This window comes from Cercospora beticola, chromosome 5 (assembly GCF_033473495.1).
Source record: "Cercospora beticola chromosome 5, complete sequence".
Lineage (NCBI taxonomy): Eukaryota > Fungi > Ascomycota > Dothideomycetes > Mycosphaerellales > Mycosphaerellaceae > Cercospora > Cercospora beticola.
In genome coordinates this window covers 5,100,565-5,123,541 of record NC_088939.1, presented here as the reverse complement: position 1 = coordinate 5,123,541, position 22,977 = coordinate 5,100,565, and the positions used below count along the sequence as shown (strand labels likewise).

At 52.6% G+C, this 22,977-nt stretch overlaps 9 protein-coding genes across 9 annotated transcripts; 2 read left to right on the top strand and 7 right to left on the bottom strand.

The window, feature by feature from the left end:
- Positions 1–1,420: 1,420 nt before the first annotated feature.
- On the bottom strand, positions 1,421–1,978 carry RHO25_009121 (uncharacterized protein; the record flags this gene model as incomplete). Its single annotated transcript, XM_065603148.1, has 2 exons — positions 1,421–1,709; positions 1,788–1,978. 2 exons carry the CDS (start codon positions 1,976–1,978, stop codon positions 1,421–1,423), a joined length of 480 nt encoding a protein of 159 aa, XP_065459220.1.
- Positions 1,979–3,234: 1,256 nt separating this feature from the next.
- On the bottom strand, positions 3,235–4,249 carry RHO25_009120 (uncharacterized protein; the record flags this gene model as incomplete). Its single annotated transcript, XM_023604892.2, has 5 exons — positions 3,235–3,621; positions 3,675–3,887; positions 3,952–4,046; positions 4,120–4,182; positions 4,243–4,249. The coding sequence occupies 5 exons, from the start codon at positions 4,247–4,249 to the stop codon at positions 3,235–3,237; spliced, it is 765 nt and encodes a 254-aa protein (XP_023460430.1).
- A 286-nt stretch (positions 4,250–4,535) lies between these two features.
- On the top strand, positions 4,536–6,386 carry RHO25_009119 (uncharacterized protein; the record flags this gene model as incomplete). The annotated part of the gene is made up of 2 exons (XM_023604891.2): positions 4,536–4,951; positions 5,180–6,386. 2 exons carry the CDS (start codon positions 4,536–4,538, stop codon positions 6,384–6,386), a joined length of 1,623 nt encoding a protein of 540 aa, XP_023460429.1.
- Positions 6,387–8,549: 2,163 nt separating this feature from the next.
- Positions 8,550–10,796, bottom strand: RHO25_009118 (uncharacterized protein; the record flags this gene model as incomplete). The annotated part of the gene is made up of 2 exons (XM_023604890.2): positions 8,550–9,074; positions 9,126–10,796. 2 exons carry the CDS (start codon positions 10,794–10,796, stop codon positions 8,550–8,552), a joined length of 2,196 nt encoding a protein of 731 aa, XP_023460723.1.
- A 1,249-nt stretch (positions 10,797–12,045) lies between these two features.
- RHO25_009117 (uncharacterized protein) lies at positions 12,046–13,306 on the bottom strand (the record flags this gene model as incomplete). Its single annotated transcript, XM_023604889.2, has 3 exons — positions 12,046–12,711; positions 12,817–13,187; positions 13,285–13,306. The coding sequence occupies 3 exons, from the start codon at positions 13,304–13,306 to the stop codon at positions 12,046–12,048; spliced, it is 1,059 nt and encodes a 352-aa protein (XP_023460724.2).
- Positions 13,307–14,522: 1,216 nt separating this feature from the next.
- On the bottom strand, positions 14,523–15,824 carry RHO25_009116 (uncharacterized protein; the record flags this gene model as incomplete). The annotated part of the gene is made up of 1 exon (XM_023604888.2): positions 14,523–15,824. The coding sequence occupies one exon, from the start codon at positions 15,822–15,824 to the stop codon at positions 14,523–14,525; it is 1,302 nt and encodes a 433-aa protein (XP_023460725.1).
- A 624-nt stretch (positions 15,825–16,448) lies between these two features.
- RHO25_009115 (uncharacterized protein) lies at positions 16,449–17,364 on the bottom strand (the record flags this gene model as incomplete). Its single annotated transcript, XM_023604887.2, has 2 exons — positions 16,449–17,147; positions 17,206–17,364. 2 exons carry the CDS (start codon positions 17,362–17,364, stop codon positions 16,449–16,451), a joined length of 858 nt encoding a protein of 285 aa, XP_023460726.1.
- Positions 17,365–18,058: 694 nt separating this feature from the next.
- RHO25_009114 (uncharacterized protein) lies at positions 18,059–19,850 on the bottom strand (the record flags this gene model as incomplete). The annotated part of the gene is made up of 2 exons (XM_023604886.2): positions 18,059–18,619; positions 18,678–19,850. The coding sequence occupies 2 exons, from the start codon at positions 19,848–19,850 to the stop codon at positions 18,059–18,061; spliced, it is 1,734 nt and encodes a 577-aa protein (XP_023460727.1).
- A 1,988-nt stretch (positions 19,851–21,838) lies between these two features.
- Positions 21,839–22,078, top strand: RHO25_009113 (uncharacterized protein; the record flags this gene model as incomplete). The annotated part of the gene is made up of 1 exon (XM_065603147.1): positions 21,839–22,078. One exon carries the CDS (start codon positions 21,839–21,841, stop codon positions 22,076–22,078), a length of 240 nt encoding a protein of 79 aa, XP_065459219.1.
- Between the last annotated feature and the right edge of the window lie 899 nt (positions 22,079–22,977).

Below are 22,977 nucleotides of genomic sequence, written 5' to 3'. Positions count from 1 at the left end.
TGATCTTGAGTCTGTGATAGATCATCCTGCACCTTACCCACGTATTGCGAGAAGGAAGAGCTTTCGCCAGATCAGGCCTAACGATCACAAAGTCGTCACCGTAGGTCTACGAAACATCAGCTGTAGCATATTTTCCAGGAGCAGAAGTCCTGATATTTCCTCTTGACAGATGTCCGGCTCCTCCTACTACACAACGCGACCTATCGCGCCATATGGCTACCCAACAACACCAACTTCACCACTCTCATCCTCACCAGCTTCGACTTACTACGACTCACCCTCACCACCCTACCAACAACAATCCTACTACCCCTCGCCATCATACACCTACCAATCCCCCACAACACCTCGTCCTCAAGTCCCCTTGCAAATTCCGTAAGTCCGCAACATCTCTCCTGCCCGCTTCATTCGCATCTCCTAACTTTCTTCACTCAGAATCGAATACTGCTGCCTCATGCCAAACTGCACCTACGCCGCCGGCCGCAAAGCCGATCTCGAACGACACTATCGCGCTATGCATCCTGCTCCAGGCAGCTCTGCTCCCATGTACGATTGTCTATGGCAAGGCTGTCATCGAAAAGGTAATTACGGTTTTGGAAGGAAAGATAAGATGGTGGATCATATGAGAGAAGTGCACAAGGCGGACATTCCGAAGAGGAGTGGGAATGGAGGGAGAAGGGAGGGTGGGAGTGGCAGTGGGGGCTATAGGTATACCTCGACTTACTAGTTGATCGATTCAAGGGCAGATGTGTTCAATGTTGTAAATGTTCAGAGAGAAGTCAGATGTTGGGTTTTTGGGTTTGGCTGGACGAGGCTGGTTTCATGGAGTTGGGAATTCTGGTTCGGCTTTTGGTAGATATCCTGTGCGCAAGCAACGCATTTTGACAGTAACGGCTTCTGAATGTAAGAATAGCTTTGATGAACAGTTCGCGATGCTCTTAATAAGTACATTTGCTTCAATCACGTCCAGCGCAGATATATTTCTTCAATCAGAATAAGCTCTCAATCACTCGCTTGCTCGCTCTAACGCTCACTTCACATCAAAATCGATCACATCACTCTTTCGCGCCTTCCATCTCTTTCAATCAACATACATATTGCCCCTCCGCATTGCCCTCTCATCAGTCCAAGCCGAATCCATTGTGGTGTAACGGTTCAGCATTATCGATTCTCAGCATCCAGCAGAAGAACTCGATAGATCAGGGTTCGGTAAGTCCTGCTTGTCCGGTAGCCCTGGTTTTCAGTCTTTGTGCGGTGAAGACTGATGATTCGATCCTAGATTCCCTGCAATGGAAACCAGAAATCATCTTTTGCCACTGAGAATTGCCTTGGAGAGGAGAGCGTGTTGCTTTCCAGAAGCAACATCTCTTTCTCCTGCAGCATGTCTTGTTTGGGAGAAGGCTGAGGAGATGCTATTCCATCACATCATCCTCCACCTCACCATCTCATCTACACTTGGATCCTCAGCAATCCACTTCCTTTCTTGTAAGTCCGCGTGTCTTAGCAAAGCTGCAACTCTCTGATCCGATAAAGAAAGAAGTTCTTGTCTTAAATTCGCCTGCAATTGTGCAAGAGCCTGTGCATGTCCGGCATGCGGTCTTTGGCCTTGTAGAATCTTTTGCCTGTATGAAGCCCACCGAATTGCAGCTTGTGCTTGTAAGTATAATTTGTAGACGTGGAAGCGTTTTGTTGCGGCGTCGGCTAGTATCCTACAGTTCAATTATGTTAGCTTCTTGATTGTGCCTATTGTCCAGTATGTACGATCCAAATAAGTAGCGATTACTCACCTTCTGAGTTGTTGTTTTGCAGCTTCCTCGTTGTCTTCTTGCTTCATGCTCTCGAAGCCTTGTTGTAGCATTTGATGGGATTCAGCTACACAGTGTCGTAGAACACGGAAGCCTTCTTCATTGTAGTCTTCTGCTGAAGGACTGACTCGGATAGATGACATGAATTGTTGAGAGGTGCGAAAATCGGTCATGAGCTCGCCTATTCGCATTGCTCGTGCTGTGTTTACTGTTTGTTGAAACTAGCATCAGTTACGTTGTTCGTCCTAGTATTGGTACTGTTGTGTTTGACGAGCGATGGTTCCGGAGACTCACGTCCGTCTGCCATGATGTGAAGAGAAGCAAAGACCACTTTCTGCTTTTTTGCTGTAACGTTTCGCTGATACTGCATCAGTAGTATTGTGGCTTCGTGCAAAGACTGCTTTGGTGATCAATGTGGTGGCGACATCAGCCATGCCGTAGGGCAATAGGACATTATATGAAGACATCGCGCAGTATACCATATTTAGTGAAGAGGAGAAAGACATGCTTGTTCGTGCGCTTGGTATCAGCATATTCGAGGGGTTCGTAGTATCGTGGCTTGCTGCGCTTGCTGCGCTACGGAAGCGTACAGGAGAGATCATGGGCCAACGACCGCTTCTCTGCAAGGTTAGGAACGTGGTCCGCGGTGTCAGAGTCCCCTAAAACACGGCATCATTGACTTCAGAATGGAGGTGTGTCTATGCATACCGCTAGCATGACAACGTCAAGAACAGTGCGGTGGAGCTACCTAGCTTAGAACGCCATACGTCAATGTGGCTTCATAGGGCCGAGAGAGAGTTGGCCGGGGGAGCTCAGGCAGCCTCTGTTCAAGCCATCTTGAGGCGTAGTCGAAGGACTTCGCCCAAACGGGCGAACACCTCCATTTAAGATGCGGCTCTTCTCGCGCGTGTCGATCACCATTGGCCTGATCAGCTGGCCAGACCATCCATGTGCCATCGCTAAGACCTGTCGTCTGCATGCCAACCTGCAACGTGCATGGTAGAGCTCGTTGCCAAAGCGAGCAAATGGCGGGACTGTGGGCGGTCTGATGGAGGACACGCGGCTGCTAGCCGAAGCGAAAGGAACCGAAGCTGGACTCTGTTTGGCTGGTATCAAGGACGTGGTGAACAAGTTGGTATAGTACAGCGCCTCAAGCGCAATCGTGTCTGCAGTAGTAGTGAACCTTGCGGAGCTGTGTAAAGCTGCAGCTAGCAAGCACGCGGTACAAGGTTCAAGAAAACGTGAGCTCGTCTTGGGTCGGACCAATCCCCACGCGACTCTCTGAGCTCGCTAGTGCCGGAGTGCGCGAAGTGACGAACTCGCGCAGCTCTGAAAGAGCACCACCCGCCAGCATATCGCAACAACGACCATTCTGACGTTACACCACGCGCAGATGTCATGCCAGGGACAGGGCTGAAGCGGGTCACGCTCAATCCTTCTCCGCGATCGCTTGCAGGCGTTCATCGATTTCGTCCTCCGTAAGTGGACGGAATGCCTTGTCTGTGCCCTCCTTGCCGTCTTTTCTTGGACCACCAACAATACCAATCTCCAATTCGCCCTTCTTGAAGTCCACGCTGAGCACGGTGCTCAAAGTGGTGATGGCAAGTTCCACGACTTCGTCCCAGCTGCCATCAGCATGCTCCTTGTTCTTGAGCTTCTTCTCCAGAAAGTTTAGCGCTTCTTGCGCCTTGGGTCCCGATGCGGTGGCCTTGTATCCGACGTAATAGCCTGCAGGGTCGCATTTGTATAGCTGTGGTCCGAATTCCTCGTCCACTGAGATGAGTGTCGTCGCAACACCCAAGGGTCTCATGTATGCCTATTTCCATCATCAGCACTGCTCACCGCTTCAGCTGCTACTTGTGTACTCACTCTCTGCGTGTAGACCTGCGAGATGTTGGCAATGCGCTTGGCCAGCACATCACACGGCATCTCGTAGCCATTCTTGTATCGGAACTCAGCAGCCTCGCCTCTTGCACGGTTCACCGATGCGCGCGCATCTGCTATTGACCCTGTCATGACGCATCCTACTGACGGCGAAAGCTTGTAGACGTATGAGACGGACGAAGGGTCGATGAGCTTGTCCTGGTTGCGCATCCTGATCAGCCACCACACCTCTTGCTCTGCGCCCAAGTTGTCCACAACATACCGGCACCTTCTTCTGCGAGATTACCACAGCACAGTCCTTTCCTCGCACACCCACGGATGTGATGTTGGCAGCGGTAATGGCCTTGAATGCATATTCTGTGTTTGCCGCCAATCAGCAATTGTGTCTTCTCCTCAGCCCAACCGCACCGGGACGCATGGTACTACACACCGACTTGATAGAGACGCCCTTGATCGCTGAAGATGGTAATGTGTCGGTCGAAACCCGCGCTTCCTGTGATAGACATGGACGGTCAGCGCAGCTACCGATGGCCATGGCTTGAGCTCTGCATACCAGACATGGCGCCGGTGGTTTATGTCGTGATGGTCGGAGCTTCAACTTGCACTCTCAGTCGATGTTATTCGTGTATCGAGTTGGACGGCTGGGGGAGGACGGAAGAGCGGCGTTGAATGTGTCGGATGGAGTGCAGCGTTCATCCAGAGGCAGCTGTGTCGTGACGACGCGCCCCAGCTTCGTGTCGAGCTGTTCTTGCAGCCTGAGGCATCCGCCCAAAAAAGTTCAACCACCTTCCTTCACATGCAACTGTCAACTCACTTCATGTGCACCGTTTGCTACACCGATCTGTCATGGCTGCATCCGCACAAGCCGAAACAGCCCGTGTACCGGCGTGGAAGCGTCTCGGACTGAAGCTCAAATATGCAAAGGACAACCCAGCTCAAGCGGAGGCCGGAGACCAATATGCATCCAACCCATCAGTGACGAGAAGCGGTGCTCCAGATCATATGCCTGCCGCTCCACCCGTGAACAGTCAGAAGCGCGCACTGGAACCCGATCACAGTTCTACGCCCGCCAAACGAACCAAGGTCGAGAAATCGAAGTCTTCAGGCCAGCAAAAACCATTTCCTGGTAGCGCACCGAAAACCAAGACCGCGGGTCAACAGGTGTGGGAAGAAGACGAACGTTCGAGTTTACCTGGGCCCAAAGGTGTCTTCAAAGCCCCTGGTCAAGCAGCAAAGCGCATAGTGTTCGGCGACGACGAGGAGTAAGTGGCGACAACGATACCCCATTCGAGGTCCGATAAAAAAAATACTAGCAAGCTACCACGCTCGGCGACACGCTGGAAGTATTGGCGCAGAAGTCGTGTCAACACTATTCGAGCTATGCCAGTATTTCCTCTCATGTGCCATATTCCCTGCCATTCAACTAGCCACATGCTAGTCGGAAGCTGAAAAGCGTGAATGAGAGTGGACGGTGACTAACACATGCGTAGGACTGCCCAGCAAGCACAAGACCCTCCGACTCCGCCCAAGGATCCTCCACCGACCACTTCGCGCAAGTCTGTATCATTTACACCTGACACGAAGCAAGAAGACAGCTTCTCAGCACAGAACCTCTTCAAGGCCTGGTCCTCTTCAGAGGACCCTGCGGAAAGTGCTGTTAAGGAGTCCACAGAACAACCTGCGTCGCCATCAGCTGCGGCGAAGCAACCCAAGCCGAAGAAGGCGAAGAAGAAGGCGAAGGAAGCTGCCGATTCCAGCACAGTCGAGCCATCAGGAAGCGGAGAAGTGCCGAGCTATCTGAAGTATCTGGAGCAGTTTGCGAACGACAAGTCGAACTGGAAATTCAGCAAGAACAGGCAGAACGACCTGTTCAAACATCTGTTCGATATCAATCGCATACCGTCCAAATACAGCTCTAGCCTAGTGGAGTACATATCCACCAGCCAGGGTCAAGCGCGAAGACGACTTGCAGAGCAGTCGGAAGAAATACTTAAAGCGATCTGGGTAGGTGAAAACGACAACGCGGATCAAATGTCGTTGGACTCGCCAGCAGAGAGACGCCTAGCCTACTACGAGGCTCTACAGGCGTCCATCAACAGGTACCAAGAGTCTGGATCTGGACGGACTCAGTACGGAGATGAACAATTGCGGGAAATACTGCGCGAGCACGAGCGAGGGAAGCGCGCAGAGCTGTTCCTCAAGGAGGCGCTGTCCAACGAACTGGTGACAGATAAAAGCAGCACCCCTTCATCAAACACCAGCACGGGATTCTCAGCAACATCCACGACTATCCCTCGCGCCACAAGAGTAGTGGAGATTCAGAAGACGGCACCGGGGCAATCCACGACCACAGAAGTGACGCTGAACCACGGAAATGGCGAAACGGGTGCAAAGCGAAAGAGGAAGCGGAAATCACGCACAGAGGTGTCTTCCTCCTCAGAGTCTGATTCGTCTTCCTCCGACGACAGCTCAGACAGTAGCTCAGATGAGAGTAACTCACCAGCGCCAAAGAAAAAGAAGCCTTTGCCCACGAAGGAACTTCCACCGCTGTTCGACACAGCTGTATTGGATAAGAAGTTCGGAAAGCCGGCAAAATACACCGACATTCAGTCGAAACGTGCAGAGGCAGGCAGGGGACAAGCGAGGCGATCTAAGAGCAGTGATGAAAGCAGCGACGAGGACAGTGATAGCGACTAGTTCTGAATTTATTGAAGGTATGGAGACTCGAATTATGGCTTAGCAATTTGTTATATAGCCATTCAATGACTCGACCTATAGTGAATTAAAGGCACTGGGAATGTAGCTGAATTCACGACCTTCGCTTCTAAACCCAGATGGTACTTCAAAGCTGTTTCAGGTTTCAATAGGTGAAGACTCGAGCTCAGTCGACTAGCAGAAGATAGTGAATGTTCTAGGGATATTTGGGCTACATGAACAGATGAGTTCACTACCTACTGTGGATCTCTCTCGAAAGCAACTAATCCAAGCTCAGCAATATGCGGGGAGATCGAGACATTAAGCATTACAGAGAATAGTAAAGAGGCTCCTCACAACATATTAAGGAAGGCAATTGAAAGCCTGCCGTCTCTGTTCTAATTGAGGCACCCCACGCTTACTAGCAAGATGAGAAGCTGGGGTTCGGGACTCTAGACCGTTAGGAAGCATGAGATGAGTACTACTACACAGAGGTGATCTGACTGAGCAAGGTGAATCGAGTCCGCTTCGTTTTCTATCAATAAAGTAGAGCTTATCTCTACTAGAAAGAAACCAAGAAAGGTAGGGGGTATACATGGCTTTCGAAAGACCGCTTCGATATATCAGAAGAAATATATGCTTCCTATTATCTACTTCAACAACAGAAACGGATCTTCAGAGTCTGCTGAGAATGCCTGTAAGGCTGCATTCTTATAGTAATAGTCAGCTTGAAAGTACAGATGAAGTAGACTCGAACGTCTTCCTCGGGAAAGTGAATAAACAGAAGTTCGGCCCAAAACCAAAGCTCGTAGAGGCAAGAAGAGTATAGCTAATCTCTGAATTGCTCTTTCATGAATACGAGAAGATCAAGAGATATCCGCAAGAAAAGTCTTATTCTTATCGAACCACCCATACCATATTAATATTATCGCTCCAGAACAACAATCGCTTCCACCAATAGCACTATTTGCCCTCACAACCCCAAGTATTTCCCTACTTTTTCTTACAGGTCCACCTGCTGTAACCATCGTACCAGAATCGACTATACCGTATCAAACGCTGCCCAATTCCTCGAGGACGACCTACCAAACCGAATCAACAATCGCCCACAAATCTGAATCCCTCTCTCAAGCACCGTTTCGCATTACCTACACCTCCAATCATCCTCATCTCTCCCCACAGCAACCAAACCGACCCGACAACTGCTTCGCAACCAACCACAAACTCCTTTCTGGATTGTCATTATCTCTATATATACATGGAAATCTTTCATTGAAATTAAAGACCTCTGTCCTCAACTTTCTCATCCTCATCAGCCAAAACCGAAAGCAAAACATCGAGTTGACCTTTAGCTCTTGCGCCCTTAGCCTTCTATACCCCAGTGCGCATCGAAAATGGTCAGCTCAACCGGCCAAAAACACATTTCCCTTTGGACCATGACATTTCTTCCAAACAAGAATCCACGACCAAGGGAAATGAGCGGGAGTCCTCATAATGAGTTGTAACGATAGTTGTTGTAATTGTTCTACCTCTCCTCACCTCTCATCGCATCTGTCGCATCATAAATAACAATAAAAAGCCCTGATCGATCTTCATCAGCCCGCAGTGCCCGCAGCAGTACTAATACTAATTGTTTGTTTGTAGTAAGCCTATTTTCCCAATGCAAGTTTCGCGGCAGTAGCAGTAGCATGAATAGCTGTCTTTTGTGTTATCTCTCCAGTTTCTCTTCACTATGTACAGAGTCCTTTCCATTCCTACGCGCTTCCAGGTCCATAGACCAATTCCACTGACCATTCCAAAAAAGGGGAAAAACAATGAGAGTTTTGGAAAATTCGTAAAAAGCCTGACTGATCGTGGGCGCGCTCCGGACGCAAGAGCCAGACGTGTCTATATTTGTGCGTGATAATAGTGTGTGTTCGAGGCAGAGAAGCGCTAATTCATATCTTGTCGCGGTACGGCGAAGGAGATCGAGATCGATAATACAGATCCATGACCTTATCCACCGTGTCGACCGAGGCTCTGTGCTTCTGCTCCTGGTGAGACCAATGTATCAGGTAGCTGGGAGGCTGGTGCTTCACAAAATCAGGTATCGTTAATATGGCCGTGTCCACTGTCTCTTTGGACGTTTCGCTAAACAAAGGTGGTCGGTAAGGTTTGTCCTCTCCTCTAGTCGTAGCCAGCTCCTCTTTGCCAAGGACTGGGACTTCCTGCTCCTTGCTGACGAAAACGGTTGGCTTGCTGTTGGCCATGAAACGGACTGGCATTTGTGCTTCGGTCATATGGGGGAAGATGCCTCTGGCTGCCGTTATCGCTCCCGGCGTAGGGTGCTGCTGGAGCCATGGGGCTGCGAGGCGGTTGTGCGTAACCGTAGCCACCTGCCTCACCTTCTTTCCGACTGGCGCTACCGCCGGACCAGCTGTCATCATCATCTTCGATGCGCGCAGCCTTGTTGGTGTAGCCGTGCTTGTCCTCGCCTCGGGCAGTAGCTCCCAATGCGTCAAGCTCAGTGTTGAGCGCGGACTGCGACTTGATGAAGCTTCCACGGTCGTCACGCATCGGCTGGTACCGGGTATCAGGGTTCTTGGATGAGACGGCAATGATAGATGCAACCAGTACGATGATCAACAGGATCAAAGAGAAGGCAGCATTGTAGACGAAGAAAATCACACCCATGACACCAGTGACGATACCCTATTCAGTTGTTAGTTTCGCTCTTACAGTTTGGAACAACAGACCGCTTACCGGTTGGCCGAATACGTCAGAGAAGACGAGCAGGAAGATGGCGCTCAAGAAGTTGATGACACAGATCGAGATGTTGAAAGCGTTGGTCTTCTTGTCCATGAATGGGCGCAGCACACAGACTGCGATCAGGTAGAAAGCTTCGATGATGACCAATGCGACGGCCTGGACGGCTCCGCTGCCCTGGACAACACCAATGAAGAGTCCCTTGATGAGGATGTAGACCAGGAAAGGTACGATGAAGAAGTACGCAGTAGCCTTGAACTGGACGTAGAGGAAGCCCCACTTGTTCAATGATACTGGATCCGAGTAGAGGATGTAGGCGGGGTTCTTGTGCATGGCGATGGAGCGGCGTGCCAGTCGGATGACCTTGCTCGATGCCCAGCCGAGGATGGCGAGCATGCTGAAGAGGGTAAAGACAGCCAGAACGACGATGGCTGGCGAGTCCTTGCGGGTGAACTCCCACAAGCACAAGACGACCATTTGTGGGTAGCCAATGAGCACAATACGGAACATGATGCCCTTGAGCACAGTCGTCCAGCCGTTCCTAAAGTCCTGGAACTTCTCGCCCTTCATGCGGCCAGCTCGAACAAGCAGCTCGCAGATGCCCTTGAAGATGCAGACTCCGAGAATGACAAAGATGACGAAAATGAGGAAGAAGACATATCCCGTCATGAAGATGTTGGTTCTCTCGATGCCGGCTGTGAAGCCAACACGCTCAATACCGCGGACAGTAACCGTGGTCGACGAATCGGTGAAGGCGGAGCCAGCGTTCGATCGCTTCGTGAGCGTCTTGTGCAGTGCGCTGACAGCGCGAGAGGCGAGCTGAGTGTAATCCTGCAAGCTACGCTTCTCGACGCGCACAGATGCGGAGCTCAGGTTCGATAGCACTGTCGATGGAGTTCCACCGGTGGCGCGCTGATACCATGTGGCCAATGTCTGCAAGAAGCCGACGCGGATGACACCCATGCTCCATTGAAAGTTCTGTGTCCAAGAAGCGACGATTGGGGGCAGGTTCACGGCAGTCATGCCAATCATTGCTTGCGCCTGGAAGTAGCCGAACAAAGCCATGGCGTTGGCAGCAACGTGTGCTGCGGTGTTCGAGTGTCCCAGACCGGATGTGATGGCTGACGCGACAAGTGCCAGACCTGCCAGGCATGCCACTGTCCACGCGACACCTTTCTGATTGACCGTCTTTCCATTGGACAATTCTGCTTCGACACAAGCGGCGGATGTAGCGGTGTTGGTCTGATTGAAGTACACCTGCACTCGCGCGTCCAGATCTGGCACGGTGTATGCGATGCCTGGCACCTGCGCCAGAGACTCTGCCGGAATCTCCGCGTTACTGTTGAGTGTGATCTGGCCAGCGTTCATGGGGCAAAGACCCTGAAGGTCGGAGTCGCAAGGGTTGATGGTGGTTTTGTAAACCTGCAGTCCATATGCCAGGACCAGCAGCTCAATGGTCACGTTGCCGGTAATACTACTGACGCCGACCACGTCAAAGGCCAAACTGCGGTTGTGTGGTGTGAAGATGACATCGAAGAGGGTGGCGGAGAACTTGCTGTCGGCCTGACAGGGGTTCAACGAGGTACTCGTGAGCATGCGCTCTTCGGCGTGGACGAAGGGCGTGACGGCGAGCAGGGCCGAGGCTATCGATGCGAAGGACAGCCTCATGTTGGGGGTATTGTGGGTGGAGTTGCGGTCGCAGGTCGAGCAGGTTTCCGCTCCGGACAGTCCGGGCGCAATGAGCGAGTGGAAGCGGCGTCAGACGCGGAGGCGACGCGGTGAGGTGAGGTGGGTGCGGAGTCGGGTCGAGGTCGCAACTACCGTCACGCAGGCAACAAAGCGAGCGACTGTGGTAGATGATGGGGAAGCAGCGTGTGGTGGTGGTCAGGTTGCCGTGGAGGCAGGAGGTGCGTCGTGGCGGCGAGGAGGTTCGAGGTCCGCGGCGGCGCTTGTTGTTCGATCTTCGCCCGGCAGACACGGGGCCCGTGTGCTAAATGACGAGTCCTCGGCTGGCTGCTCTCGCCACGCTTCTGCTGCACTGAACACAAATGGCTGGCGACCCCGCAAAAACGAGTGTATGGGATGTTGCAGGTGGTGGTGGTGGTGTTGATGGTGTTGATGGTGTGTTGACGATGAGAAGACGACGTGCTGCACACCAAGTTTTCGCTCCCCTTTCTGACCTGCGCCGTCGCTCGCTGGGCGTCGTATCGTGACTGACACGATGGGGGCTGTGCTGGAGCCCGGAATGAAACCTCTGCCAGCACGCGCGGATTGGCTGCACGCCAAACAAGGCCGGCCGCGTTGGCGATCGCCGCCGCGCTTGTGCCCTTTTCGTGGAGAGATCTGCCCCAACTGTTTGTCTGCAAATAGTATCCGCTCACCTGCGCAGGTACACACGCGAGCCACGCAAAACTTCTCCTGATGATGCTCGCAATGTGCTGCCCTGCGATCTTTGCCATTACGGCGGCGCGGAGTGACGCGGTGGAGGGTGGGCGGCGGGACGTCAATCGCGTCAAGAGACCCCATCCCCTGTAGTCCACACACGTCAATAAACCGTGGATCTTGCCTTGACGGGTCTTGGCTGCTGCGACGACTACGCGTACATGTACAGTGCATGCAGGATCCGGCCTCTCGTATACGTACTCGCCAGATGCTGATACAAGACGCCCAAGAAACATGCCTCCCTCGCTGACGACGACTGGTTGTGGATTACTCTCACTGTTTCTGCTCAATACACACTGAACACATTGAAGACATTTTGACGGCACAGTAACTAGCGGTAACCAGGATGGCCTGACGAGAGACGTGTTCCAGAGTCCTGCCGGCATCCGACCTCATCCTCTGTCTGCTGTGTCTGGCAGCATGACATAACCGGGCTGTATCAACGACTGCTATCACTGACTTCGAGAACGACCATCTAGTCAACAACACAAACCAGCTTCCCCTTCGTCTTGTTCCCTTCCAACATCTCATGAGCTTCCTGAATATCCTTCCAGCTCAGCACCTTGTCGATGGGCGACTTGTACACACCTGACACCAACTTCGGCAAAACCTCTTCCACAAACAAATCTCTCAGTCTACCCTGATATTTCAAGTCCCGACTCCTCAACGTAGAACCCACGACAGTCGCCCTCTTCATCAAGAAAGCTCGAATATCCGTCTTCTCATCCAACACCGTACCCCCCAAAAGCCCCAACATCACAACCCGCCCATCCAATGCCAAAACATCCAGATTCGCAGCAAAATACGGAGCTCCAACATAATCAATCACCAAATCCACACCTTTCCCACCATTCAATCTCTTCACCTCATCCGCCCATGTGCCACCCTCACTGCCATCTGCCTTTGCATACGACTTGGTCGCATTAACAGCCGCATGCGCTCCAATCTCCTTCACCACATACTCACACTTCGCATCCTGTCTCGTCGTAGCATACACTCGAATATTCGGATCCAATTGCAAGGACTGTTGGATCCCCGCAATACTCACAGCCGAAGCGCCCGCATGCCACAGAATACTTTTGACTTTTTCAGGAGAGTACTCTCCTACGAGACGAAGGGCTTGGAGGGCTGTCATCCAGACCTAGAAGATTTCAACAACATATCAGCACCAAAACGCATGATTTTCTCCCGAAGATCTCCAAGTCCACAGGAAAGAAGAAGAAGAAGAATAAAACAAAATACTCACCTCCACAACCCCCGCCGCCCCCTCCCACCCCATCTCCCTCGGCTTCCTCACCAGCATCCCCTCATCAACAACCACAAACTCCGCATAAGCGCCCCCATAAACCAATCCAAAAACTTCATCTCCCACTTTCCATCCTTCCTTTCCCTTCGCAGCTTCAACACCAACTTCCTCAATAACCCCACTAAATTCTAACCCCAAAATCTTCGAAGCCCCAGCAGGAGCAGGATACCCACCTTCACGCTGTACGGTGTCTGCACGATTCAAGCCAAAAGCTTTGATCTTGACAAGACATTCTGTACTTTTTGGGATGGGTTTCGGGATAGAAGGGTTGATGAAGAGGGAGGAGGCGGGTCCTGTGCCATTTTTGATATCTGGTAATGAGTGTCAGTATTTCGGTTCATGTAACACCATCCATGACATGATGCTGGCATTGGAACGACGTGAGAAAATCGAAACTTTGTGACATACCTATAGCTCGCATTGTAGCCATGATGAAATAGGATTTGTTGGTGATTGTTGCTGCTATTGCTGTTGTTGTTACAGAAGTCAGGTGTTTCTGGGCTTCTCAAAGGTGAGTGTTGAGCATCTTCTTCCTCGCGCCATCTTGCTGTAAGCATTTGAGAATCTCACCTCAGTCTCTAGCATTACCAAGGTTAAACATTTCGGATCAACATCTGCTGACAAATGAGGAGGGGTCATTTCATAGAGCTTGAGGAGAGAAAGTATATATAGGTCCTGAGCAAATAGAAGGTTGATGAGTGACAGATCGCAGCGTTGATAGTGAATATGGAGAGATAGATCTATCGAGATTTCCTCCGCAGCTCCAGCTTCAAGTTTCAGTGGATCTTGTGAGATGCTGCTACCCAAATCATAATCTGTGACATCCGCTTTCAAAATCATCAATGGCAGATGAATAAATGGGCAACCCGCCTTCGGTAGACGTCGTATGTTCGAAGTCGATACATTCTGGAAACAGCCGAAGCTGCAATGAGATGCATGGCGTCCTTTGCGCAGAAAACAGACAGCACTTCGACCAACGGTATGGAGCATCGTCGAAAAATAACCATCGATGCATCGGCTGCTCTTCACGCAATTTAGCACAGCATGCCCTCTTTCAGCTCGCAAACTGGGCGTTCCAACTTCCGGGAGCGTGAAGGCAAGCCAAATCCATCGTGCCTTGCAGCCTTCGGGTGCAAATTGCCGATCAGACAAATCCAAGGGGAAATATAAACCAGGAGCAAAGTTCCACTCATCTCTTACCATACTCGGGGTGCCGCCAAAGCACACCGATTGCGAGTAATTGGTATTGTGCCAGGAATTTGGAGAAAGTTCAGTCTCGTACGCGCGAGGCATTTGCTTCCTGTAGATTGCCCACAGACGTTGCGTAGTGGCCTCTTCCAACATCTCACCTCCACGGCACGTTGCCTGAGCCGTACACCCAAGGCCAGGGCAATCGTACTCAGCAGGTGTTTCTCTGAGTGATTGCTCAGCTCAGCGAGGATGATGCTGGAGTTGGGTGCTGTTGATGACAGCGGCCGGGCGATGAATGGACTTGGGTCCTTCGCGCAGATGGTCGCAGCATGCGCCATGAGACGCACGGCATCGTCGCAGTACTGCGCGATGACCAAGGAGAACAGCGAAAAGTGCCTCTTTGGCGGCGAAGATTTGTCGCAAGCATGATGCCAAAGATTGGCAAATTCCAAGCCTCACTCCTCTTCACTCTCCTCCTCGTCATCATCAGCCGCCATCGCAAGCGCAAGCTGTTTCTCCATATCATCGTCTTCTTCCTCTCCTGCCGGCACTGGAGCCACGCTCGAGCTCGGCCGATGATGATTCTGCGCCGGCGAGGGCAACTCCAGATGTTCGTCGATATCCGCGTCATCGTCCTCGAGCACTAATTCTCCGCCGTCATCATTGTCGTCTGCAGCATTCTCCAGCACAAGTTCACTGTTATCCTGCTCATCCTCTGCCTCACTACCATCACCAAAGTCAAACTCGTACTCCTGAGGCTCTTCGACTTCTCGCTCAGGCGCAGAAGCTGCAAGACCGGGACTGCTCGCTGCTGAAGCGAGACTGATAGGACCAGTCGAAAGCGCACCGTTTAATGCCCAAGCCATTGCACCTCCAGCCTTCGGAGGCTTCTCCGTGACCGGTGTCTCGTTCTCCAGAATGAGCTCGCCAGAGTCGTCCATTGATGGTCTGCGCATAGATGCCTTGCGATCGACACGCAGCTTCGGGACATCTGGTTTCGCTTTGCTGACCTTCGCTGGCTTTTCAGCTTCCGGCTCGGGCTCAGCGGCAGCAGTGGGCTCTTGACCAGCTTTGACACGCTTCGGGTTCGATTTCTCTGCGGCAGGTTTGCGCTTCGGTGCAGCTTTCGCTTTCGCAGCAGGTTTCGTTGTTCGTGCAGCGGGTGTGCTGCGTGCAGCAGGTCGGACGACAGGCGTGCCTGCTGAGCTGCGACTAGTCTCGACAGCAGGCTGCGAGGACGCTGGCTTTTCAGGTTCTGCTTTAAGGAAGTGTCGATAGTCGAAAGGATTTGCTTCGTCAGGTGGTGCGTCTTCGTCCTCGTCGCCAAACAAATCATCCGCTTCTACCGCATCGCTGAGGTGTGGATGTTTCTGTTGCAATGTCGCAGCATCATCTTCTCCCGGTGTGCTGACCAAATTGAACGAATGTACCCCATCTAGCCTCTCCAACACCATTTCCCTCTCCTTCCCTTCACCTCGAAGCACAAGCACGAAGTTCCCTTCATCTTGCCCATAGCTTCCACGATATGTATATTCCCCATCTTCTGCCCGCAATACCAACTCATTCCCTTCTCTACCCTCCTCTATTGAAGCCTTCACCTCCACCGTCTGCTTAAATCCCGGTTTGTGATTATACCGTATGCTGGCGAAACGCGTTGCGTCGGAGTGCTTCTCGATGCTAGCGCCTAAGCGGATTGGGAACGCCGCTTGCGACTTCCCCGTCAGATCAATGAGACCGGGCTGAACAGCGGCTGCCATGCTGTGTACTTGTCACCTGCTGTGTAAAGAGTGGCAGCGAACGAGAAAGAAAGGCAGCAATGTCCGTGAGCTACATGTCGGCAGACGGTGTGGTCAAGGTTTCTTTGTTTACAAAGAGAGAGAGCGAGCGAATGGAGCTGTGGTACATTGGAGAATGATGCGCGCGGCATCTGGATCGCCCGTGTCTCGCTCGTCGCGCAGCACGCTTGAGGGTTGGCTTTCCCGGCAACCTATTTTCGGAATGGTCAGGCACACGGCGCTCATGCATCTCTCCGTATTACTTGGACTGGTCTCTGCTGGTCATCTGCAAGACGCCGAGGTTGTACAGGGCTGCAATCTGGAAAAATCGGGCGAGAGTCATGTCTTTGCAGGTGTTTCTTTGTTGACAGCAAACAAGCTCACAGCATCCAAACCCAGAGCAAGAGCGTGCCAGTCGTGCCATGAAAACACGAGAGAAATGATGAGTAGCCGACAGTGAGGAAAGGTACGTTTGTTTAACAGCTCACAGCATCAGCTACATCCTTCGGGTCATGAGAAAAGCAATGGCTCGTTTCGTATAACATGCATTCATATAATCATCTACTCATATCTCATCCTCAAAACATCCCAAGCTCTTCTCCCAGCTCACCCAAAAACCAAAGTCCTAACCTCAATACTCTCCCTCCCAGGCCACTCCTTCTTAGTCCTAGGATCCACAAACGCCGAATGCGGCGTCCTCGCCCCATCCTGACTATCATAACACTGCAACAAAATCCTCTCATCATTCCCCATCCCACTCCAATAATACCACTGTCCCTTTGGCGTAAACTTCACACCCGCCGTCTCGCCCGTCCGATGCGGGTATCGATGTTCCACAGGAACAATATCTTCATCCGGTACAGATCGAGAGTCTGCGTATGCGAGAGGTGAAGCGACGACGGGGCCATTAAGTGGTCGCCAGACGTTGATGAGTCTCACGCGACCATTCTTGAGCTCTTCGGCTTCGGAGCCCATGTGGTAGTCTACACGCATATTTGCAGATTTGGTCGTTTGGTCGATATGCGCTCTGTTGACAGGTGCGCGGTGGGCGTTGGGATCGCTGCGGCGGACAGTGTGGTCGAAGATGAAGACGCGTTTGGCGCCGGGGACTTTTTCGAGGATGAGTTTCTCAATTTCGGGGTAGTAAGTTTGTTGGATTTTGTCGTCGTTGGAAAAGTCAGAGTTTTGCATTTCGCTCGAGATGTTTTGGAGGACGCCGAAGCCGCCTTTGTTCATGTCGAATTCGTGTTCGCGGCCGCGGATGTCTTGGATCGTGATGGATTGTTCATCTTGGCCGTAGTTGCGCTGGGAACGTTGTTAGTTTTGTGGTTTCTTCAAAGAGGTGCGATGTTCAAATACTTACTTGAGGCAGTCCCTCCGGAGGCTTCTCGATGTAGTTGAAAGGTACGGAACCATCTTCGGGTGGTGCGTAGAAGACAAGTTTTGACTGAACCTCGCCTCGTGGAACTGGAATGTCTTCTGAGACTGCAAACTTCTGCTGTGTCTGCGTCTGCGTAGACATGTTGGATGTGGTGGGGTTGAGTGTTTGTGTATTCTCAGTCGCTGTCGGACTGCAATTGATCGTGACTGGACGTGTTGTCTGCGCCTTGAAGTCGAGCAAGATTCAATGAGACTAATAGAACTAGCAGATCATCAAGAGCGGCAGCATGGATATATATCTACTATAGACGACCTAGGTCTTGCATTTCTAATCGAGGCGAATCTGTCATTCGACACAATGCCGAAAGCCAACGTCATTGCCTTGTTGCCGGCGAGGGAACATCGAGCCTCTCAGATGCGGAGTACATGGCTACTTGCTGCCGAACGCGCACCAATCAGTGAGGTGCTGCTTAGTGAGGATGTGCTTGCGTGCTTTGGTCGTGTCACGACAAGTTCGTCAGCATCCGGGCGAATCTCTTGTGTTGCTCGGAAGAGTGCGCACGTGCAGTTCTCCAGGTCATTCCATCATGGAGAATGCCGGGCGGGTGAAAGTTGTGGCGCAGGATCTCAAGTCAAAACAGAATGATGCTTTGTGCTATATGTCGTCAAAGGCTTGACATAGCTGGCCTATTAGAATATGGTAAGAAGGGTATAGAGTAGACTGCTCTCCCACACGCGCATCCGTGTCATTCTGCCAGCCTTTCTTTCCTGCCTGGCGCGCTCCAAAATCGTTGGTCTCATTATTTCCCATTGATTTGCTCTCCCGAAAATTCCCACTACGCTGAACGCTGGATCACAAATATGCTCACTTCAATGCCGCTCGATGGCTCCTGGCCTACCGGATAACGATTCTTTTGCACCCCTTCAATCAATCTCGACACGAGTTCTGTCGGTGTTGAAGCTCTTTCCATGTATCGATTGCTTTGCTTTTTCTGCGCTTCCTGTGTTGCACGAGTAACTGCCTCTTTGATTCTAGGATACTCTTGTTTCGGCCACCAGTCTTTCGCCCATGCTGCGCGCTCGATCTTGACCTGGGCCTTTGATGCGTAGATAGGCGCGAATCGGCCTCGACCGCGCTGCGCGAGCCTGGTGCACAATGTTTCCACCGATTGCTGCATCTGCTCGAACTCCTGCAACTGTTTCGCGGCCGCCATTGTCCCCAAGTCCTGACTCAGGTTCGCGGAAATGCCGTTGACGACTTGTGTGCTTCGTAGAAGAGGGTCAAGAATGGGACCGAGATACTCCCTCATAAAGGTTGTTGCGCCGGCCTTTGTGGGATAAATGAAGACGAGCGAGCCACCGGCGGGCGAAAGCTCAACGAGTCGATCGACAAGAAGCTGCACACAGACCTGTCAGTGTAATATCCAGGACATACAGTTCCTCATTGTGACTCACCGATGGCCCGTTGGGGCTGAACATTTCTTTCAACTCATTCACAGAGGTCGGTGGAATGTAGCGCTCTACAATGGCAAGGTTGACAGTGGATGGTGGCACAATGGGCCGTGGAGATCGAGGGAGAGCGGAAAGGTCATCTTGGTAGTCGGATATCGGCACAGCACTCGCAAAGACCTTCTGTGTGAAGTAGTCCTCTTCAGTATTCAGGCCAGGCGTACTTGGAGGAGAGGTGGGTATGTCAGGCAGATTGAACTTGCCAGGTATGGCGTGAAAGACGTTGATCCACGTGGGCGGATTGGAGGGTGTCACGGCGCCAATTCGCTCAATGATTTTGGTGTAGGTGTGCCCGGTCGAGGGCGCAGGCAAGGCGTGTGAGAGGACTCGCAATGGGTTGTTCGGGAGGAGCGCGCTTCGGACGTTGGAGACGAGCACATTGACAGCTCCGTCAATCCAGGTTGAATCTGCATCGGTCGGGCTATGGCTCTGCGAATGACTCGCTGGATGCACGCTTTCGCTGGACTCTGGCGCTGCCTCTCCACCTGCAGCAACGACGACAGGGCGTTCCCCAGCAAGACGTACCGGTGTTGAAGTCAAGCGGCATGGCTCGACAGGCCGCGATCCCATGGACGAGTCGGAGAGGTGGGCGAGGATTGCAGGATGCCATGCAGGCTCAGCAGCTTCGGCGGGCGGTGTGAGAGTAGCGACATCGTGTCGAAAAGGCGTTTGCACGAGGCCCGGGGGAAGTTTGGGCTTCGTGGGCGATGCGGCTAAGGGAGATTCGATTTTCAGCGAGTCCATGTCAGGCAGCATTGCATGTCCGCCCGCATGGTGCCCGTCGAGGGCGGCAGGCATCGTAGGGTCGTGGTCGTGGAAGGCGAGGCTGCCAAAACGATCCGGGTGCGGTGCGGCAATACCCAAGAGCTCAAATGAAGGCAGGCGGAGGCCCGTCGCTGGTCGAGGTGGTCGCGGTGCAGGACTCGTTGGTGCACCATCCGCGAGCAGGTTCATGTCTGGCACTGTCACCTGCGCGCCCGCAAAGTCATCCGCACTGCTGGGCAGCAGGGCGATGGCGGTCTCGTTGATCAGCCCGGCAGCTGAGCGGGCGGCGGTGTGATTGCGGCGGACATTGGGGGCGGAGACGGTGGGCGAGGCAGGAGCAAACAGGACGGCCATGGGCTTCAGTCGCCGGGGGAGGGCAGTGCATATGCCTCCTCGCCGCTGCGCTTACTTACCACTGCTGCTGCTGCTGTGTAGCACGGTGGGGAAAGGCAAACGAGCGGCTGTCACAAGATGTGTGACAAGCAAGACATGGCCTGTCTTGCGCGAGATATGTGCCCGGCTCAGCGCGGGCACGCAGGCAGGACGTTTTGCAGAGTGGGAGTCGAGACCTCGACGCCCGCTGCCGCCATCGCATCGCATCCCAGCCCGCCGTCGCCAGCACGAGCAAGCAACACTTCGCACACGCGCCGCCGCCCCGGCCCAAGCTCCGCGAGCGCACGCAACTGGCCTCCGCCGTCCTCACACCTCTCCTCCGCCCTGCCGCCTGCTTTGTTGTCGGGACCTCGTGCTGTTTGCAGCACTCTATGGAACGCAGTCTAGACCACTTCTCGTGAGGCCGTGGTCTGCGCTAGCTTGGCTGGTGAACTCAAAACGCCTCCCGCTGCATCCTTCGGACTGGGCTCCTCTCTCGCCTACACTTCGCCAGTTCATCAACTCGCTGCACTCGCGTGGGTCGACGATACTCTTCACAACTGCCGACCGTTCGAGCGAGCTATTCCCACAGCTCCGCCGCAGTGCCGTACGCGCACTGCGAGAGCACCTTGAGATTGACTGACCCTCGTGCGTGAGACTGCCATGCAGCTGCACGCAACAAGTTACTTCGTTCTTGCGCCAATTTATTGAACCTTCCCGCTCTAGTTAGCTACATTTATTAGCACCAACTTCGACAGCAAAGATAGCTACAGCTACAACTCCCGCGGCTGCCAGCTCCTCGCATCCGACTTCACGGCATGGATACGGGCGGCACTCGTACATCCTGAGGCCGGCGGTGCGAGAAGAACAACCAAATATCACGCGACCGGGCGAATCTGGCGATTGTGCCCGCGCGAACCGATGTATTTCGCTGTGCTTGCACGACGAAAACTCGCGCTTTTGTCAAACTTTCCAGGCATCGCCCAGTTCACCACGCAACAAGTCTATGGTCGGGACACGCCGGTGACGAGAAATGCTCTCGAGAGCATCAACAAACCAAGTTTCCGGCACAACCTTCGTGTCGCACTGGCTGACTGATGAGATGAGCCCCGCTCAGCCACCGTCCGATTGTCACAGAGCTAAGACGCATTGCTAATCAGCCTCGTGTTGAAAGGCATGTCGAAGCGGCGTTAACACAACGGAGATCTAGCAAGACCGCATAGGTCGCTCCTGACTGCTCCGAACATCGTCCTCGCGGGGACACCAGGCTCAAGAACTACTCCCGATGTTTTGAGCATTGCTCTAACATCCTGGCCATGCGCATAAAGCATAGATCTGCGAGCAATTGTCGAATCCACCTGATGCTCCACTGCCACAGAAGTCCTCTACGCGTGACTATCGAGAGGTAAAGGGCAGTTTCACTCTTTCAATTTGCCAGCACGAGTCCACTGCCTCCTTGTCTTCGAAGAGCAACGCTTGTCTTACTTTCGATTGTCTTTTGTCAGAAATTCACTGCTCCATGATTCCCTTCAGCTCTTCTGTTGTCTCGTCCGTTCACGCAGAAGAAAGAATGTTAGACGGCATTGTTCAAACAAGCAATAGGTCGATGAATACTAAACCTCCAGGCACCTCTAGCACTGATGTGCATTGCAGTTCCGATCTAGACACCAGTCTTGACCATGTGTCAATATTACAGATGGCAGTGCACACACTGTCTCGCCAGCAACGATGTGGTTGTGCGATGCAGGTCAAACCTTCAACAACATCAACTCGGGGAACCATGTGCAAGAACTACAACATTACCGCTGCCTGCCGATGCTCCCAAATTAGAGTGCCAGAATTGCCAATATCACCACCAACCCAGTAACAGGCTCACTCCGTTGGCAGCTCCGATCGACCAGAGCTTTCGACAGAGTCACCTTGAGCCGCAAGCAGGCGTCTCTGCTCCTCAGCCACGCACAGGCACTGCTATGGGCAGTCAATACCCTGCAGAAAACGATGTCTTCTGGGTGGACCCTGTCGAACGACTTCCGGATCCCGATGGCAAATTGCGCAACTACAACCAAGAGCGTGCCAAAGTGTTCGACACCGCTGACAAGAATAGAGATACGCAGACTGACAAGAAGGATAATGTTGGCCAGAAGTCGTCGCATCGCCTGGCTTTGGAGGCTTCGTGGTCAAAGTTGAAAGATGCGCTGAAGAAAGGTTAGGTGGCATTGTCATGCGGAACGATTATCACAGGAAACGGTCGGTGCAGAGACTTTGGTGTCGGCCATTCGTGTCAGCCACGTCGAGCTTGCGAAACACGCATCTGGTGGGTTCGAATGCTGAGTTGCCTCAATGGAGCATGTTCATTGGCTGCTCTGGACATCGTCTGAAGAGCTCATCTGTGTCAAAGATGCAGCGACGACAAGGAGAGTGTCAATGTAACGATTTTATTGTCCGAATCTGTGTCTTCTGGAACTGCCACTGTTTCTCCTTGCTGGCCTGACCGTTGCTGCAGCACCTGTCAACGAGCGTCGGGTGCCAACGGTTTCACGTTCCGGAGAACTTCAACCTCCAGAACTCGTTCACAGAATAAGATCGATCTTCTCTCTACAATCCTCGCCCATCGCAAGGCTTGCAAATACTCCCTTGTATTATCATGTTCCATATCATAGCACAATCTATTCACAGATCTTGCCAGCCGTGCTCAAATCACGCCAAGACCAGGTCGTCTGGTTGTTCATTTTGCGCATCGAAATTTAGAATTTCGTCGCATCCCAACCTTGCTTTGCCAACTTTGACTTCACGTGTCGCCTCATGCATCCCGGTTCAACGTGCCATTTCTCGACCGTGCCCTCAATTAAAGTGCGTAGATTGCGATTTCGATTGGAGCGCAAATCATGTTTCTGGCGCGTGAGGCGACTTTGAACGGAAGCTGCAACGCGCCGCTGAGTAGAAGATCCCTGGACCATCGGACTACACGCGCATGGTTTGCTGTTGCGGGAGTGCTCTGCTGCCGTCATGAGGAAGGTAGGGATGCCGTTAAGTTCTCCCGAGCGACATATGCGCAGTGTCTGGCGCGCTGCTGCTGGACGTCTCGTCTTCTCTGCGCGTTTGTCAGGTT